Source organism: Alligator mississippiensis, chromosome 4, assembly GCF_030867095.1.
Source record: "Alligator mississippiensis isolate rAllMis1 chromosome 4, rAllMis1, whole genome shotgun sequence".
Lineage (NCBI taxonomy): Eukaryota > Metazoa > Chordata > Crocodylia > Alligatoridae > Alligator > Alligator mississippiensis.
In genome coordinates this window covers 1,521,972-1,540,903 of record NC_081827.1, presented here as the reverse complement: position 1 = coordinate 1,540,903, position 18,932 = coordinate 1,521,972, and the positions used below count along the sequence as shown (strand labels likewise).

Sequence of the window (18,932 nt, the reverse complement as noted above, 5' to 3'; positions counted from 1 at the left end):
TTCGTATCTAAACAAATACAGAAAAAAAACTTAGTTTCATCTTCATAGAGCCTCCAGCAAGCACCTTTATCACACAGACATAATTTCAGCTGTCACAACCCTGCTTTCTCCCAGGCTTTTTCTTGGGCTGCAATAATTGACAGGATGTATGTGAGTGCACACATAGACAATATGCAGATGCACACAGAGACCACCTGTCCTGGGGTGGGTGACTGGGGTCTGGGAAAGGGCACTAATGGCCATGAGCAGCTGTGTTACTGCTGTGCTACTAGATTCATAGATTCATAGATGTTAGGGGTCAGAAGGGACCTCAATAGATCATCGAGTCTGACCCCCTGCATAGGCAGGAAAGAATGCTGGGTCTAGATGACCCCAGCTAGATACTCATCTAACCTCCTCTTGAAGACCCCCAGGGTAGGGGAGAGCACCACCTCCCTTGGGAGCCCGTTCCAGACCTTGGCCACTCAAACTGTGAAGAAGTTCTTCCTAATGTGCAGTCTAAATCTGCTCTCTGCTAGCTTGTGGCCATTATTTCTTGTAACCCCCGGGGGCGCCTTGGTGAATAAAAGTTCACCAATTCCCATTTGTGCCCCCATGATGAACTTATAGGCGGCCACAAGGTCGCCTCTTAACCTTCTCTTGCGGAGGCTAAAAAGGTCCAGTTTCTCTAGTCTCTCCTCGTAGGGCTTGGTCTGCAGGCCCTTGACCATACGAGTGGCCCTTCTCTGGACCCTCTCCAGGTTATCCGCATCCCTCTTGAAGTGTGGCGCCCAGAATTGCACGCAGTACTCCAACTGCGGTCTGACCAACGCCCGATAGAGGGGAAGTATCACCTCCTTGGACCTATTCGTCATGCATCTGCTGATGCACGATAAAGTGCCATTGGCTTTTCTGATGGCTTCGTCACACTGCCGGCTCATGTTCATCTTGGAGTCCACTAGGACTCCAAGATCCCTTTCCGCTTCCATGCCACCCAGCAGGTCATTCCCTAGGCTGTAGGTGTGCTGGACATTTTTCCTCCCTAGGTGCAGCACTTTGCATTTCTCCTTGTTGAACTGCATCCTGTTGTGTTCTGCCCACTTGTCCAACCTGTCCAGGTCTGCTTGCAGCTGTACCCTGCACTCCGGAGTGTCCACTTCTCGCCATAGCTTTGTGTCATCTGCAAACTTGGACAGAGTACGCTTCACTCCCTCGTCCAAGTCACTGATGAAGACATTAAAGAGTATCGGTCCAAGGACCGAGCCCTGCGGGACCCCACTGCCCACACCTTTCTAGGTCGAGACCGACCCATCCACCATGACTCTCTGGGTGCAACCCTCTATCCAATTTGCCACCCACCAGACTGTGTAGCCATCCAAGTCACAGCCTCTTAACTTGTTCACCAGTATGGGGTGGGATACCGTATCGAAGGCGTTCCTGAAGCCTAAGTATATGACATCCACCCCTCCTCCAGTGTACAGGCGTTTCTTAACCTGGTCATAAAAAGGGACTAGACTAGGTGGTGCTGAAGGCTACATGGGAGGACCCAGGCCCCTTCATCAGCTGCTGTTCACTAGTAGTGTGCAAAATTTCAGCATCTGTTTCATTTCAGAGGTGTTTTGGGCCATTTTGGCATCCAAAACACTGAATCCAAATTGAAACAGAAGGCTCCAAAACATTTTGGAAATGTTTCAGAGAATTTTGGAGTTTTGGAGCTGGGAAGAGGGCAGGAAGGTCTGCTCTGATAGTCACATCTAGCTCCCAGTTCAATTCCCCCAGCTCTCTGATTGCTTCCCCCCGCTCTTTCATGGGCACAGGCCCCCCTGGATCCACAGCAGGATGATCTTACAGCTGAAGCACTGAAACAGTGTCAAAACTCTGAAATAGATTCAGCTGACTCAAAACAGGACAGTGATCCAAAACACTGAAATGAATCACTGTCCCTCTGAAATGCTGAATACAAAACTGGAGCAAAGCATAGCCATTTCACACAGCCCTCCTGTTCACCACTCTGTGCTAGAGCTCCTTGCCCCTGGGTGCAGAGCAGGTAGAGCTGTGAAAATATGGATTCACACCATGGCCAGGGCCTGGGAGCTGGACTAGCTTCTCTGTATGAGGACGTCATTCATGGGCATTTGTAGGGGCACACTCTGGTGTTTGTGGAATAGAGACATGGACACAGGCCACGTCCTCAGCAGAATGAATAACAAGAAGTGCAGCACCCAAGGGTCAGTCCCCCGTAACTCTCTCAGCAACGGACCTGCCACCCCCTGCTGACTGTTCCTGGCCAGTGTCTCCATCAGCCTGACAGGGTGATCTCTGCCTGCAAGAATGACGGGACACTGCTCTGATACTGGGAACACAGATACATGCAGGCACATGGCAGGTCACTTCCACCCCACTGGGCACTCCAACACTGACCACAGGGCAGCTGTTTTAGGCATCAACATTTTCAACACCAATTGAATGGGAAATTGCCAAGCAAGAAATCATCCAGAGACTGTACTGTTTTAGGTGGGGTATAAACGGGGTTTATAAAGTCTTACCCCATCTCCTAGGTTAGCTTCCGTGACCTGGTCTGTGTCTGTGGGTCGGTGGCTTGTTTGCTTCTCCCAGCACTTTCCCTCTCCACTCCCTCTCACTCCTCTTTCCCACCTCTGTGTTCAGATCAGTCCTCCACTTTCTACCCTGCTCCATGCTGCCATCTCAGAGCCTACACAGAAGTTAACTCGTGGTCACCAAAGCTTGTGCTTGCTATATATCTAATTTAGTTATATCTACACTGCCTTCATCTGTGCAAATGTGCAGGGGTCTGGGACTGTGCAGGAAGATGAGTGCATGTGGTGACACCAGTGCAAACACCCTCGATTCTGGCTGGATAGAAGAGAAAAGGAAGCTCCTGCACGGAGAAAGAAAGAGAGAAGCCACCATCAAAGCTGTGACCGCAGGGAGGTCTGAAGAAGAAAAGACAAAGAGAAAACAAGCCAGTCACTAGGACCTGATTGCTGAAGCCATGGCTGGAGCAGTGCTTGGATGGGGTATGTGTGTGCATGTGTGTGCAGGGGCCAGGCACTGACTGCACTACATGTGTGTGTGCCAGCATGAAGAAGCCAGGAGACAGTGCGAGACCCGGGGTGTCCTGCCTTGAGCCCATCTGGAGAGAGGGCTGGGGGTTGGCAGCGTCCGGCTGGAAAAGCAGAGCTGGACACGAAGCAAGGGAGCTGCGCACTGCTGTGGGATGGTGCCATGTCCAGGGAACAGATCTCAGTGCAGCTTCCTTGCAACGACACTGTAATTTCTGTGTTATCTCCTAGGATTTAAGAAATGGAACGATATGGACTGCAAGAGACAGAGAGCCTTCATCTGCAAGTACCGTCTCAAAGCAGGTGGGAAAACTTCTGTGCACTGCTGTCATGGCCAGGCCCTAGGGGTGGGAGTGTCATGTCCCTCGCACATGCAGAATCTGCTGCCTCAGGAGATAGTGTTTGCCCATCTCGCTTGTGAGGCTGGATCCCATGGCCCTTGCTGTGGGGCTGCACTGAGGCTTGCTGTGGGTGTGAAACCTCTGCTCAGCCCTCCCCTGCCCCGTGTCACCCAGGCTCACTCTCTCATCTCCCAGACATCGCAGTGTAATTGCAATGGCCATGAACACTCTTGCCTGCAGGCAGCTCCCCATGTGTGAATGCATATCACCTTCCCCACTGCCCTTCCTGCATGGGCAGGTCCCGCTTCCCGCCCCATTCCAGGCTGGGTGGGGCAGGAGGTTGCTGCCAGGGGCTCCTCAGGCTTGGAGCAGTCTCTAAGCAGCTGCGTTCATGGCTCCTCTGCCCTTGTCCCGAGAAAGCAGCCCTCCCTGCCCATGGGGAGGAAGGATGCAGGGGGAGGCACTGGAGTGGGAGCAGGAGCCAGGGTTGGACTTGGACCCAGGTTGCCCCAGGATGGGTGGTTTCAGGAGCCCACATGGAGGCCTTTGCAGAGGCCTGATTTCCAGACAGGGATTTCCAGACAGAGCTGCCCCTGCCCTGGGATCATCAGGCCCATTCAAAGGGTCTCCCCAATGGTTCACAGTGACACTTGTTCTTGCAGGAGTACACCAGCTCCTGGGCTGTGAGCGCAATGCATCCGGCAGCTCTTCCAGGGAGACCCATCCTGCAAACCTGCCTGCTGTGCCCCCTCCCCACACTGCTGTGCCCATCCATGCCAGTCCCACTCTCCTCTGCCTGCTCTTGCTCTGCTGGGCTCTCGTGTCTCTCCTCCCCTCCTCTGCATGGTCCCAGCACAGGGCGGTGATAATAAACTTCCCCTTGCCATTCAGTCCCGTGTGTGTCTCCTGTGGGCCCTGCCTGCCTGTGAAGTGGAAGGGGCCACGTGTCTCCCATGGCTGCACCAGGAGCTCCCCTGGCCCAGTGCCTTGAGGAAAAGGAAGGCAATGTGGAGGGATAGGGAGGGCCGTGGCATAGTGGTTATCCTGCACAGCATTGCCACCTGCCCTTGCACCCAGCTGCCACCGGCACTTCTCTGCCTTTCCCCAGGTCAGACCACAGGTCTCCAGCCCGGGGTCTGTGCAAGGAGGTCCATGGGGAGGGACGGGCAGTGCAAGGGCCTTGCCCAGCATCCCATGGGTGTCAGGGAGGGAGGCAGGGCTTTGTGGAAACACTGACCATGGCAGTTGTGTGTCATGGGTGCGCGGGGAGCAGGGAGCTGCGCACCTGCTGTGGGGGAGCAACTATCAGCGCGTGTCTGTTGTGCAGAGATGGGGTAGGGGTCAGTGCAGGGCTCATGCTACCAGGGTCCCTGGCCTTGCACCAGGCTCCTGTGTTCATGGGGCAGCACGCGTCAAGCCAGGCCCCACTCCTGGCCCGTGACAGGAGAGACGATGGTGTCCGTCGTCCGCCCACCCTGGGCAGCTGTTTCCCTCTGAAGCAGGAGGGGACGGGTGTACTAACGATGATTGATAATTAGCCCTACATTTCAATTCTCTTCTGCGCAGGTCACTATTTCTCTCTACCTCTTCTGTCTCAGTGTGAAACACTGATATAAGCTCTCAGATTTCCCCCTTTCTCTCTCTGAGTGCTGTATCTGGCCATAAGGCCCCGAACACCCTGTGCAGTTAGGTTATATCTGTGCTTACAATGTGTTGAAAATGTCTTGTTTTCAGATCTTGCCACCAATCACTTAATTATCTGCCATTACCCATTGACACTATCACTATGTCCCCTCGGATCTGGAGGTCTCCCCTCTTTTTACTGCAGCAAAATCCTCCTGCTGTGGAGGAAAACTGTGTCCTGGGTCCTGCCCTCAGTGCCCCCATTCCCAGGGTGGATCCTCCCTCCCTTCTGCCCCTCAGGGTCTCCCCTCCTTGCTCCAGGGCCAGGAGACTTTTGTATTTGTGGCGGGCTCGCGGTTTTGCCCAGCAAGCCCGGCTTGCAGAAGGACATTTCGGATTGGTGGAACATTTCCACCAATCAGGTAGCAGCTGGGTAGGGCTTGCCCCGCCCCTGCTTGGAAGGGAGGAGCTCTTGGACCTGACTGAAAGCTACACTTTGCAGGTCTGGCAGACTCCAGGGGCGGAGCCTCCAGTGCAGACCCAAGGGGCCTCCTAGGCATAATTAAACCCACCCCTCAATAAGTCTCCCACACTAGGTACAAAGGAGAACTTTATTGGTTGCAGAGGGTAGGGTTAGACTAGGGTACAGGGTAGAGCAATATCAGAGAAATCCCATCGAGCAAACTCCTGAGGCTGGGGTAGCCTTTGATCTCGCATCTGAGTTACTGCAAGCTATATATCTAGTTGGATCTCAGGTAGCTTACTCACAAGTATCATCCAGAGGCAGTTCGAGATTCCCTCTGGAGGCAAGCAGCTCCTTGATCATGAGTTTTGAGAGATAGAGCAAGTTTCAGATGGTACCGCTCTTCTTTCTTCCTGAGTATCCCACATGGCTGCTGCCTCCCCCCTTCGGGACAGTTCTTAACTTATATAGCCCTTGTGACCTCATTTACCGGGTCCAATGGATGTCAGCACCTGTTGGCTGTCAGCCAACCAATTTGAAATACATCACTAGATGCCAGGCAGACTCTAGCCCACCAGGAAGGAAGCCCCTCACCCAGGTATGTGATGCCAGTCATGTAGGCAGAGGGAGCAGGTTTCCCCCTTCCCTCAGGAATGTATCCAGCTCAGGTTACCTAAAGAGAGAGGGTAAGGATGTGTCTCTCTGCTGCGCCCAACCTTATCAAATTGTCACAGAGCAGAGTTTCTGGGGGAGAAACAAAGGTGGCTTTCTGCCACACATGATATACAAATTAGTCATTTTTGTATGTGTACTGAGTGTGTGGGTATTGACAATTTATTTTTGTCTAACTTTTGGGGTGTATAGAGTATCTGCTTGAATTGGTGATAGGTATGCATGTGCCTAGGCTGATTTCGATGTGCTTGAATTGGTAGTGTGTGTGTGTGTGTGTGTGTGTGTGTGTGTGTGTGTGTGTGTGTGTGTGCACCCAATTGACGTGTGTTTGTATATGTGCAATTGTGTCACACCCTCCCATCTAACAGTACAATATTGAGCTCCTGAGAGTTGGCCTGACCCCATGGGGCAATACTGGAGCACTGCAGTGTGGTTCCACATTAAACTAAAAGAGCCCCAGTGCCCAGAGCAGGGCCCAGGAAGGGGAAGATCCCCTGGCATGAGGCTGGTAATCAGAACCAGTGAGGGCTCGGCTCCCATAGGAGCTCCCTGGGTGCCCAGCATGGGGCCCAGGGCCCAGAGGGAAGGACCCTCAACTCAAGGCCAATGGCTCCAGGAGGCCTGAGACGGTGTGGGACCCAGAGGACACATGGACAGCCCCCAGAGGAAGGACTATGAGTTACTGGGAACCCAAGTCCAGCATGGGAGGTGCCCCCGGGCACAGGACCTTGGGGGGAGGGGGCAAGGGCAAGGCCCCGCACACCCTCTGCTTTCTGGGGTCAGAGGGGAAGAAAACCCTTATATACACCGGAGAGGGTTGTGTGAACCCCTGGGGGGTCTAGGGGAGAAGACCCTATCCCATTTGAAAGACCAAGTGGTTGGTGCATTTAATAAGTGGTATAGTTATGTTTCCTATTCGGTATCTATTGTTATTGTTGTTGTTATCAATAGTTGGGTGTATTAATGCTATATGATGGGCTCTGTAAGACTGTCTTCATTACCTAACCCATTTGTGGTATAAACTTGCTGAATTGACTGTCCTGGGATCCACCCCTCTTCTTGGCCTGGGACACGGGGACTTACCCAAATGCCCTCCCTAGGGAAGATGTCCTCTCTCTAACAGACCTTTCTATGTATATTTGTATCTATATCTGTAATTATATCTATCTTAAAGAAGCTTATATATAAATGTTGGTAACTCAGTAAATTGTATACAGTTAAGAAGTTTGGGCCTGGGCGAACTCTATAGAGGAAAGAGGAATCCGCTTGAAAATCTGGCATCCCTTTCACAGCACCCCTCCTGCCTACCCATCCCATCCAACTGAGAATAGGGCACACCCTTGGGTGTACCTGGGTTGCATACTTCTGCCATATAAGATGTGTATGGCCCATCGCCCATGGTCTGAGGGGTCTACCCTTGGGGCACACAGGGCTGAGGTGAGAGGGAACAGGAGATGATGGCACAGAGGCACAGATGTACAGTGGCTCAGGACTGATACACAGAGCTGGATGGAACCAGTGCCCTGTATGATAACCAAGATGCCTGAACTCCAGGTGTGGTCACTACCCTCTCTCCAAAGGGGCTGGATGAGGGCGATCCAGCATGGCCAGGAGCACATATGGTGCTTTTCATGGCAGAGACAGGACTCAGGCAAAGATGCCCATGTTTCTGAATGCTCAAGGAAAAGTTTATTATCACTGCAGAGTGCACAGATGAGGGGGAAACAGAGGGAGAGGGAGTCCCTCACCACACAGAGAAGGGGCAGAGGAGAAGGTGATGGATTCAGGAGTTCACAAGAGGATGCACTGGGAGAGGGGACACATCAGCTGGAGACAGCGGATACAGCCCCTCTAAGGAGCAGAAGGGCCCAGCGTGCCCTCTCCCAGCCGTCCTGAGCAGGGACAAGTTGCTCCGCTACAGCGTGAGCTTGCAGACGAAGGCGTTTCTGTCATAGCAGGAGTCCTTGTCCCAGGTCATGTAACCTAGGAGGAAAAGCAGGAGGGATCCCTGGGGTTGGGCAGGCTGGGCCATCCCTGCCCCCATGACGCCCACTCCCTCCCCCGTCCATGCCCCTTGGGAGATCCCACTGCTCTTCTGGGGCTGAGGAAGAGGTTGGGAAGAGCCACCAGGACAGCTTGGATGATAATGGCCCCTCGTCCCACACAGATGCTTCCCAGGCACCCCTCAGCCTCCCGCTTTTCGGGGCCTGCTTGGCCCATCTCCCATCCTGGGGCCGGCAGGATCAGCTCCCAGTCAGAGGGGATGACCCTGCCTGTGGGAACTAGTGGTGCCAGCTGCTGTAACTGGGCACCGCGCTCCTGCCCTGGGACTTGAACACCAACCCCCACAGACCCAGAGGGGAGCAGGGCAGGGGCTGCCCCACAGCGCTGGGACCAGCTCAGGGGAAGGATTGCAGGTGTGCTGGCTGCCTCCATCATCCGGGCACCTGGCTCTGAGTCTCCTGCTCACCTGAGTCGTCTTCCAGGGCTGCGCAGTTCTCCCCCTTCCAAGAGTAACGTCTCCTGTACTTGTGCCAGGCCTCATGGACCGTGGGGGAGCCATCGACCCATGCCCAGTTGTCACTCTGCAGATGAAGGAAGAGGAGAACAGAGACATGTGTCATGTGCAGACTAGGGCTCCACGCCTCCCTATGGACCCGACCAAGAGCTATGAGACCTGTGCTCTGGGCCACTGACTCGTAGCCACTGGCCCAGCTGCATAGAGCAACAGACATTAAAGGGCAGGGGCAGGCTGGACCAGGTGGGAGGATTTCACACCAGAGCTGGGGTCAGCACAGGGCACAGAGAGGGGCCCTGCTGAATGGGTGCCCATCACCAGGCATCAGAAGGACGTGTAGGAGGCAGCGTGTGGGTCCACTTGTACCAGACTGGTGAACTGAGCCAGGCTGTGCTTGTCATGGGTGACCTAATCTACCTGGACATCAGCTGGGAGGATCAGTCAGCCAGGTCTGACCGCTAATGTAGGTTCCTAGCCTGCATACATGACCTCCATCTAACCCAGAAGGTGCACAGTCCCACCAGAAGATATGCCTTGCTGCACTTGCTCCTTGCCACAGGCAATGACCTGGTGAGGGGTCTGCGGTTGCTTGACTTCCTAGGCATTAGTGATCATCGTCTGCTGGAATTTACTGTCCGGTGCAGGGTGGTGAAAGCAAGCAGCAAGGCAAAAGTCCTTGACTTCAGGAGGGCCGACTTCAATGATTTAAGGAGATCAGTCAGAGAGACATTGGGGACTCAGAGCCTCAGTGAGATGGGAGTCCAGGACGGGTGGTTGTTCCTCAAGGAGACGATCCTCCGAGCTCAGAGGGACTCAGTCCCAATGCAAGCCAAAGGGGACAAGAGTGCTACAAAGTCCCCTTGGCTCAATAAGGGCATCCAGGAGGGCCTGAAGGCAAAAAAGGGGGCGTACAAACAGTGGAAGCAAGGGACTATCACCAAGGAGGATTACACCCCCATTGCTCGGGACTGCAGGGAGGTGGGTAGGCAGGCCAAGGCAGAGATGAAGCTAGGACCAGTGACCAGAATTAGGGATAACAAAAAGTCCTTTTTCAAATACATAGGGAGTAAGAAGAGGGCACCGGGTAACGTGGGCCCCTGCAGAACAGGCTCAGCAATCTGGTGATTGAGGCAAAGGAAAAAGCTGACCTCTTTAACGAGTTCTTTGCCTCCATATTTCTGAGCAGGGGCAGGGACAACTCCCCCACTAGGATTACGGACAGGATCAAGGCACACAACGCCATGGCTAGGGTCAAGGATGACTTAGTTAGGGAACTCATGGAGGGGCTGGACATGTTTAAATCAGCAGATAAAGATGCTCTTCATCTGAGGGTACTGAGGGAAGTGGCGAGAGTCATAGCAGGGCCCTGGCACAGCTCTATGAGCACTTCTGGTGCTCTGGTCAGGTCCTAGACTACTGGAAAAGGGCCAATGCGGTCCCCGTTTACAAGAAGGAGAGAAAAGAGGACCCCAGCAATTACAGGCTAGTTAGTCTCACTTCAGTCCTTGGGAAGACCTTTGAGGAAATTATCCAGGAGCACATCTGTGGGGGCCTACATGGGAGGTAACGCTTGGGGGCAATCAGCACGGGTTCACTGAGTGCAGGTCCTGCCTGACTAACCTGGTTTCCTTTTACGACCAGGTCACCAAGTCCCTGGATGTGGGTGCTGAGGTGGATGTTGTCTACCTGGACTTCAAAAAGGCCTTTGACATTGTTTCTCACTCCAAACTCATTTTAAAAACGCTGCAACTGCTACATTAGTACCTACACACTCAGATGGGTCACCAATTGGCTGGAGGGTCACACCCAGAGAGTGGTGGTGGATGGGTCATTTTTGACCTGGAGGGATGTGATCAGTGGAGTCCCGCAGGGCTCAATCCTTGTGCCTGCAGTGTTCAACATCTTCACCGGTGACTTGGAGGTGGGTGTGGAAAGCACACTGTCCAAATTAGCTGATGACACGAAGATGTGGGGTGAGGTGGGCACGCTGGAGGGGAGGGACAGAATCCAGCTAGATCTAGACAGGTTGCAGAGGTGGCGGATGAGAATAGGATGGAGTGCAGTGCAGACAAGTGCAAGGTGCTGCATCCAGGGGTAAGGAGCCAGGAACACCCCTATAAACTGGGGAACACCCATCTCACCAACGTGGTGGCTGAAAGGGATCTTGGAGACATTGTTCACTCCAGGATGGAAATGAGCTGCCAATGCGAGGAAGTTGTCAGGAAGGTTAACTGCACCTTGTTGTGCATCTACAGATGCATCACAAGCAGGTCCTGGGAGGTGACCCTTGCCTTCTATGCATCATTGGTCAGGCCACAGTTGGAGTACTGTGTCCAGGTCTGGGCGCCGCACATCAGGAAGGATGTGGACAGCATGGAGAGGGTCCAGAGGAGGGCCACCCACATGTTCAGGGGCAGCAGGGCAGGCCCTACGAGGAGAGGCTAAAGGACGGGAACCTGTTCAGCCTCCACAAGAGAAGGCTGAGAGGGGATCTGGTGGTCATCTATAAACTCACCAGGGGGAACCAGCAGAAAATAAGTGAGGCTCTGTTCCCCCGGGCACCACGTGGGATAACAAGGAACAGCGACCACAGATTGATTGAGAGTAGGTTCAGGATTGATATCAGGAGGCATTACTTTACAGTTAGGGCTGCCAGGCTCTGCAATGGGCTCCCAAGGGAGGTGGTGCTCTCCCCTCCCTTGAGGGTCTTCAAGAGGAGGTTGCATAGATATCTGGCTGGGGTGTTATGATCCCAGCACTTGTTCCTGCCCAGGGCAGAGGGTCAGTTTTGATGGTCTATTTAGGTCCCTTCCGACCCTAGAAACTATGAAATCATGAAACCCACAGACTGCGATGAGCACAGGTGTGGGGTCTGGGATAGCAGGGTGCACACTCACCCGTCCAGCAATGTGGAGTCCAATCCAGACTTCATCGTCATAGCCGTGAGCACGGGCAATGAGGTTGGCAATGACTCTCTGCTCCTCCGGATTGTGGATAGAGGCGAGGTGGGACTTTGCACCGAAGCTCTGGCACTGATCCTGTGGTGAGGACGAGGCTGGTTACCTCCTAAGTGCCCTCTGCACTGAGCAGCACAAGGTGCCAGACATCAGCCTGTCGCCCTGCTTCCCTGCACAACCGCAGAGCCGCCGGGGCTGGAAGGGACAGAGCCCCCACTTGTCCCTGCCTCCACCCCCATCCACCTTTCCCTTGCACATGGCCCACACTTCAACAAAGCCCTCACGTGAGAACCGCTCTGCGTCTGCAGCACCGAGCATTGCTCCAACCTCACGGGGACTTTGTTCCTTCACCTGGACAGAAACCCCACCTTGACCTGAGCTGGGACCCCGCACTCCACCGACCAGTGTCTTTTTCTCTTTCAGTTCATCCTTAGCACCATGGGGTTGGGCAGAGAGGATGGGATGTGGTCCCACACGGGGATGCACCGTGCCCTGGGAAAGGCAGCTCAGGGGCCATGGAGACTAAATGGAGGGGCAGAAGGCTTTTGCCTTGGCCCTCTCCAGGCCTCTTTGCTCCTTCACCAGAGTGCAAAGAGGAGAAAAAGGTGATTCAGGCCCCTTTTTTTCTGGTAGCCACTCCCAGATAACCTGGCAGAGGCACAAGAGGCTCCGCCATCCTCCCCCAGCCAGCCCCACACCCTGCCGGGTGAGCAAGCAGCAGCCCACACACTGCTGGCGCAGCATCCTGGGGTGCACCCTGACTGCTCCCCCGTGCTCTCCCCACAGCCCAGGCACTTTGCAGCCCTGCCCCAGGCCTTCAGAAGAGCTGCTCACCTCTGCGTGTCTCCAAGCCATCCTCCGTCGGAAGTATTCATAGCAGTTTCCATTGTGAGGTGTCCAGCCTGCAGGACAGCCTGTGGCTTGGGCCCCTGCCCAGACAGAGGGTGACGGGGTGCGGAGGCACAGGAAGACACCAGGGTTAGTGGCTGTTTCTTGGCGACCTTGGGCACTTTGGGTGAATGATTGCTGGGACCTGAACTTTGCTTCCTATGGGTGGAAACTCCATGTTCCCCTGCATCCTGCTAGAGTTTGGGCCCAAAGCTTTGGCTGGGAGGGGAAAGAGGGGCAGAGGGGGAGCAGGGGAGCCCTGGGGAGGTGACAGGTCATTAGTAAGGCCTGGAGATGGAGATGAGCAGGAGCAGGGGAAATGGCTCCTGGAGAAAAGGGCAGGGCAGGAGGAGAGAAGGTGACTGGGGAGGGTGGGAACTGGGGGCCACAAAGAGGAGTTGCACAGTTCTGTGGGGCTGGAGTTGGGGGGCCTCATGCAAGAGCGATGCACAGAGCAGCCCTGGCCCCTGCCTCAGCCTTGCTCCTCATGACACCCCCATCGTAGCCGTGACTGATGCTGCATCCCCCTCTCCCACCTCAGTAGTGCAAACTGAGATTCAGCTCCAGGAGTGCAGTGTATGTCTGACCCCCTTGTCCCTCAGACTGGGCCTGGGGTGAGCTGGCCCTGGGGTGGCAGCAGGCTGGGGGTCAGGGCAGCATGGCAGAGGTACCAGGGCCGGTGCATGGCAGAGATACCAGCCTGGATACCTGTGCCCATCCCCAGCACAGCGGCCCTGGCAGCAGGACCTAGGAGAGCAACTCACGGAGCGCAGATCAAACAGACCCATTTCTCCCAGAGCCACAGCTCAGCGGGTGGCAGGGACTCACGTGCCAGTGAGGGGCCCAGCATCAGGCAGCCGAGGAGGCAGAGGCTGGCGTAGGTTACTGGTCCCATCTTCTCTCTTCCCTGCGGAGAACAAACGAAGGGGTGACAGGGATGTGCCGTGGAGCTGGGCACAACCACCAGCTGCCCCCAGCACCCACCAGAGAAGGGAGCACCAGGGAGGCCAGGGACTCACCTCTGTGTGTCTGGGTGGCTGGTCCGGGGCAGAGCGGAGCGGAGTTCAGTCTGTGCAGGACATGGGCCGTGCCGGCATTTATAGATCCTCTGGCAGTGTGGGGGTAGGGACGGGATGGGGTTAGGAGCTGATCAATCAGCTCATCCCAGATGGCAAGTGCAGGATGGAGCAGGCGGGGTGAGAAGTGAGTCTGCGACCACCTGCCATTTGGGCTGGGCCGGGCCATCTGGTGTCCTTTGCTGACAGAGATCAAAGGCAAAGGTGCTGGATACAGGGCCCATCCTTACCATCTGTGAGGCCAGCCAGACCTTTCTCCTCCCTCTGCATCACTGCCGTCTCTCCTGGGCTGGGCGGCAGCAGCTGGTTTCCATCCAGGGGTTCACTTCAGATGGGAGCAGGTCCCTGGGCCCGGCCAGGGGCCAGAAGCTGCTGTCTCATGGGGAGGAGGCATTGAGTAGTAGAGATGGGATGGGATCCACAGGCCTGGCAAGACCCTTTGCAATCCCCCCCAATCTCTTTCAGTGGGTCTTTGTCCTCACTAGGATATTGGCAGTTTGGAAAGAGTCCAACGCAGAGTGACACAAATGGCTGGGGGACTTGGGAGACAAGACTGATGAGGAAAGGCTGAAAGACTAAGAGACTAGATGTGACCTTATGAGGTTCTTTACAGTCCTACTTTCCCATGATCCTACACAGTTTTAGGAGTGCTAAGCCCTGGACCGGGCCACCAAGGACGGTGAGGAATCCCCTTCAGCAGAGAAAGGATCAGGGATGGTCTAGGTTGGGGTGGCTGACTCAATTGAGGCTATTGGCCAGATACAGACTGCAGAGCCCTTCTCAGACCAAATCCAGCTCAGGGCATGGGTGCTGTGGCTCATGTAGGGGGGCAGCAGGGGTCCAGCAATGGCAGCAGTGCTGAGGGCTCTGGAGGCGTTGAGGGCTCCTGGGTCACGGGTCCACAGGCAGAAGCAGGGGACTGAAGGAGAAGTCCACAAGCAGCAGCAACAAGCCAAGCTTGCCAGTTTGGCCAGTCAGACCAAAGGTCCCCAAATTCTGGACCCCACTTTTGGTGGCCTGGCAGCAGCCCCACCAGCTGCACCGAGTGTCCCTGTGGACTGGATCACCCTGTGGGCCATGTGTTAAACACCCCTGGTGCAGGTGTCCTAGCTCCTCATGTCAGTGCGGTAGAGCAGGTGGCTCTGAGGGGCTGCCCAGCCCTTACTCCTGATTTAGCCAAGGCACCTCTGCTTTGGAGCCTGGGGAGAGCTCAGCTCAGGGGTTCCTCTTCCTGAAGCTCTTGTCTTTGGACTCTGCTGTCCTGAATGGGACGGGACCCCGAGCCATGCTGCTCAGCACCAACCACCACTCTGCTGTTCACTGGGGTCTGTGAGTGAATCCCCCACACTGGATTTAAACTGACTCATGCACGGGTCTGGGGGCAGGGGGCTCTGACATCTGTGTCCACATGACACACTCGCTTTCCTGGACAGGCGTTGTCTGCTGCTGGCGGGTGCTGCTTCAGCTCTGGGGTTTCTGCTCACAACTCAACCCCGACAGCAGCTCTGCAGCAACAGCCGGGAGCAGGTGGCGCCGCAGGCCCTCGGCTCTTGGAGGAGTCACCGTCTCATGCACACGTCGAGCACTGACTCAGGCCGGCCGCGGTTCCTGGGGTACAGTGGGAAGGTGACTTATCACCTCCCTAACCCGTGACATCAAATGTTCCAATCCTTGTCTTGGCTCGTGTCATCACTCTGACATCACCTCCTCATTCAGACTGATCTGGATGATAGAGAGAGGCCAAATCCTGCCTGAAGCAGAAGCTGAGCTATAGATGCCTCTAGGCAGAGCCTCCTCTGCTGTGCCACCATCACGTCGCTCAAGACCAGAGCAGCTTCCAAACCGGAGGTCAGAAGCTCTCACATCCTGGTGCTGAGAAGCTTCTGCCACGATCACATCCTGAACAAACATTTACTGTCCTTTCTCTGCTCTCTGTGGACTGTTTGATCTGCCTGGGACACCGTCCCAGTGTTATAGGCCTCTAGTTTACTCATCCTCCTTATCATCCCTATCTGCAATATCAGTGATCTCGGTCTATCACAGGCATCCTATTTATGCCCCAGCTCATCTTGCAGCTGCACAGCAGAATCCCCTTTGCATTATCACTGCAGGGTGAACATCAAAAGGGCTGGAGGCTCAAAGGATGTCCCCGAGCTTGGGGACTGATGGCAAGGGTTTGCTCAGTGTGATCCTCAGGGCCAGGCATCCTCAGCCCGTGCCTCCCCCGCCAGCAAATACCCAAAAGGAACTGTTCCCCACCTGTGTCCAGCACCCTTCACAGGGGAGGGACAGTGACTGCAGCATTGTAACTGCAGAGCGGGGCTGAGGTACAAGCTCATGTGCTGTTGTGTTTACACCAGCAAACAGGGACTAAATGCAACACTGAGCATTGCTTGAACTGGTAGCTGTTTCAGGCTCTGGAGTACGTGGAGCACGTTCTGTACCTTGGCAGCCACCTCTCTGAATGGGCTACCATTGATGAAGTTCAGCACCGGGTCAACTGCACCAGTGCCACCATCTTCAAGCTGCGACAACATGTCTTCAAAAATAGAGACCTTCAGAAGTTGACGAAGGTCCTGGTTTACAAGGCTGTCGTGGTGACCACCCTCCTCTACTGCCATGAAGCCAGGACCATCTACCGATGCCACATTAAGACCCTTGAAAGCTTTCACCAGCAGTGTTAGTGTCAAATCCTGGGGATCAACTGGGAGGACTGCTGGACTAGGGTGAGCATCCGCCATGAATTTGTGTCCACCAGCATCGAAGCCTTGTTCTTCAGAAATCAACTCCGATGGATGGGCCACTGCATCCAGATGTCCAAGAACTGTCTCCTTCTCCAGATTCTCTTCTCCCAGTTCTCCACTGGCCAACGCCCAAAGGGCGTCAAAAGGAAATGGTACAAATTGATGAGAGAGGCAGCTAGCTGCTGGGAAGGGATGGCATCCACCTCCTTCTGCTGGGGAGGAGACTCTTCTCAGCCAGACTGGCTGACCTGCTCCACTGGGATTTAAACTAAGCCCGCTGGCGGATGGGGGGATTATCGCCACTGCTGGCCTGCTGAGCAACCTCTGCAAAGCCAGCAGGCCAAGGCACTTAAGGGAGCCCACCCCTGCACCAGGCCTGGAATGAGCTGTAGGCAAGGCAAGGGCCCCCAAGGGGACACTTTCCTGCCTTTACACTGTGTCAGAAATGCCACCGTCGGTGCCCCTCTCCAGAGACCTGTCTCAGTCAGCCTGGGAGGCTGGTGTTGAATCCCTCAGGGCGGGGATCTCCCACCTGGTCTGCATGACAAAAGCCTGGTGCCTGGGAAGTGATGCTCTGGTCACCTGGGCAGGGGGGAAAGGCCCGGCCCTGCGCGGGCCCAGGTAGCCAGGGATGCTTTGGGAGATTGGACGGTTTGTGGCCTGTATCGGCAGCTTCGATTGGACCGGGCTGCTGAGGTCAGAGAGGTTATTTAAGGGCCCCGTCCAGGAAGAATGCTGCCATTAGCCATGCGGTCATCCAGGTGAATCTGAACCTGACCCTCTCCTCATCACCGTATGCTCCAAGAGTGTCCTGCCTCCAGAGGTTACAACAACTGCCTCTGGAAGATGTGAGTGAGTAAGCTACTAGAGATCCGATGAGATATTTAGCTTCAGTAACTCAGATGCGTGTTTAAACAGCTACCTCAGCCACCCTGGTTTGCTCTATGGGATTCCTTTGATATTCCTGTAATATTTCTATGATACTGCTCTACCTTTTACCCTGTTTCTGCCCTACCCCCTGTAATCAATAAAGTTCTCCTTGTGATTGGTGTGGGAGACTTATTGAGGGGTGGGTCTAAATTATGCCAAGGAGGCCCCTTAGGTCTGTGGACTAAGGGAGACTATCCTAAATAACCCCTGACTTGGGGAAGTGCCCCAAGTGCTGGTATTGGGTCTAGTACCTATTGGACGATCAGGCCTGTGTTCTCCAAGGTGCGCAGAGCCAGAAGTGAGTCCAGAGCCTTGGATGTAGGCAGTGGGAACCCCAGGCTAGCGGGTGTGCTCCAGGGAAGGGGTCGGCTGGACGGGAGATACCCCAAGGGAGGCACGCGGAGCCTGGAAGGTGGTCGGGCGCAGGGAGGTGGGCGGCACAACGCAAGAGCGCCCCCTATTGGCCCGCCACATACACCAATACCAGAAGCTTGGGGAATAAACAGTAGGAACTTGTCCTCCTGCTTAACATAAACAATTACGATTGCATAGGGATAATGTAGACCTGGTGGGACTCCATCTATGATTGGACCATAGATATAGATGACTATAACCTGTACAGGAGAGTTCGAGTGGACAGAAGGGGCAGGGGTGTATCTCTCTATGTCAAGCAGAGCTACCCATCCCTGCAAGCTGACATTGCACCCAGGGTGGATGACTGGAGACCCTCTAGGTTAAAATCTGTGGGGAACACGGCACAGGGGATGTGACAACTGAAATTATGTCTGTGTGATAAAGGTGCTTGCTGAAGGTTTTATGAAAATTAAACTAAGTGTTTTTCTGTAATTGTTTAGATATTAAGCTATATGTTGTTGCTAAAAGCCTAATTAAAGATTAAGATGTTGTGAGGCCTTGTGTAAAGTAAGGCCTAGTAAATTTAGCAAAGCCTTGAAGTAGTAAGGCCTTGTGGCATAGTTAAAATTACCTTATCAAAGGAATGCAAGGCTTGTAGTGCTAACTGGTCAGTCTAAGGACACTTAAAGTAAAAGGAATCTGAGTGGTTGTACATTATCAAAACCATTCAGAAGCTTTAAATTGGCTAAAATATCTGGAAACCCTTCAGAAGGAAGATACAGCTCTGTGAAAAGGATTAGTTAGCTGTTGCCTGGCTCAGTGGGCCCATGGACCTCAAAGAGCCCAAGAACTGTATTCCAGGGTCCTTTCCCGGTATCCCTTTGGACAGTGCTGTTCAGGGACGCCTGACTTCGCTGAACTTTGTAGAAAGAGAAGCCTGCTGTGTATCAGGCATCAGAGGGGAGTGCTGATAAGTTGCCGACGCGAATTGCTTTTGTCTGTCATTCTTTGTTTTGTTACTATGCATAGCTGTGTTTTTGTTAAGTCAATAAATCTTTCTTACCTTTCTTCCCCCGACTGTCGCAGAGCACTTAGGTGCTCTGCTCCTAAAGAGGAGAAAACTGCTAGGGAAAGAACCCTAGCCATGAATAAGGAGCCCAGCTGTTGGTTGCCAGGACAACTGGAGGGAGCAAGAGATCGTACCTGCCAGTGGTCAGCTGATTGAAAGGGGCAGGGCCTGGCTCCCTTATATATCCAAGGAACTGAGGCCAGAGGCAGTTCTGCCAGCAGCCAAGGAGGAGTGA

General features: G+C 54.4%; 1 protein-coding gene across 1 annotated transcript; it reads right to left on the bottom strand.

Moving 5' to 3' along the window:
* Nucleotides 1–8,076: 8,076 nt before the first annotated feature.
* Nucleotides 8,077–16,137, bottom strand: LOC132249853 (rheacalcin-1-like). Its single transcript, XM_059725511.1, has 4 exons — nt 16,045–16,137; nt 11,577–11,717; nt 8,632–8,746; nt 8,077–8,144 (listed from the first exon to the last, which is right to left on the bottom strand). Exons 1-4 carry the CDS (start codon nt 16,135–16,137, stop codon nt 8,077–8,079), a joined length of 417 nt encoding a protein of 138 aa, XP_059581494.1.
* Between the last annotated feature and the right edge of the window lie 2,795 nt (nt 16,138–18,932).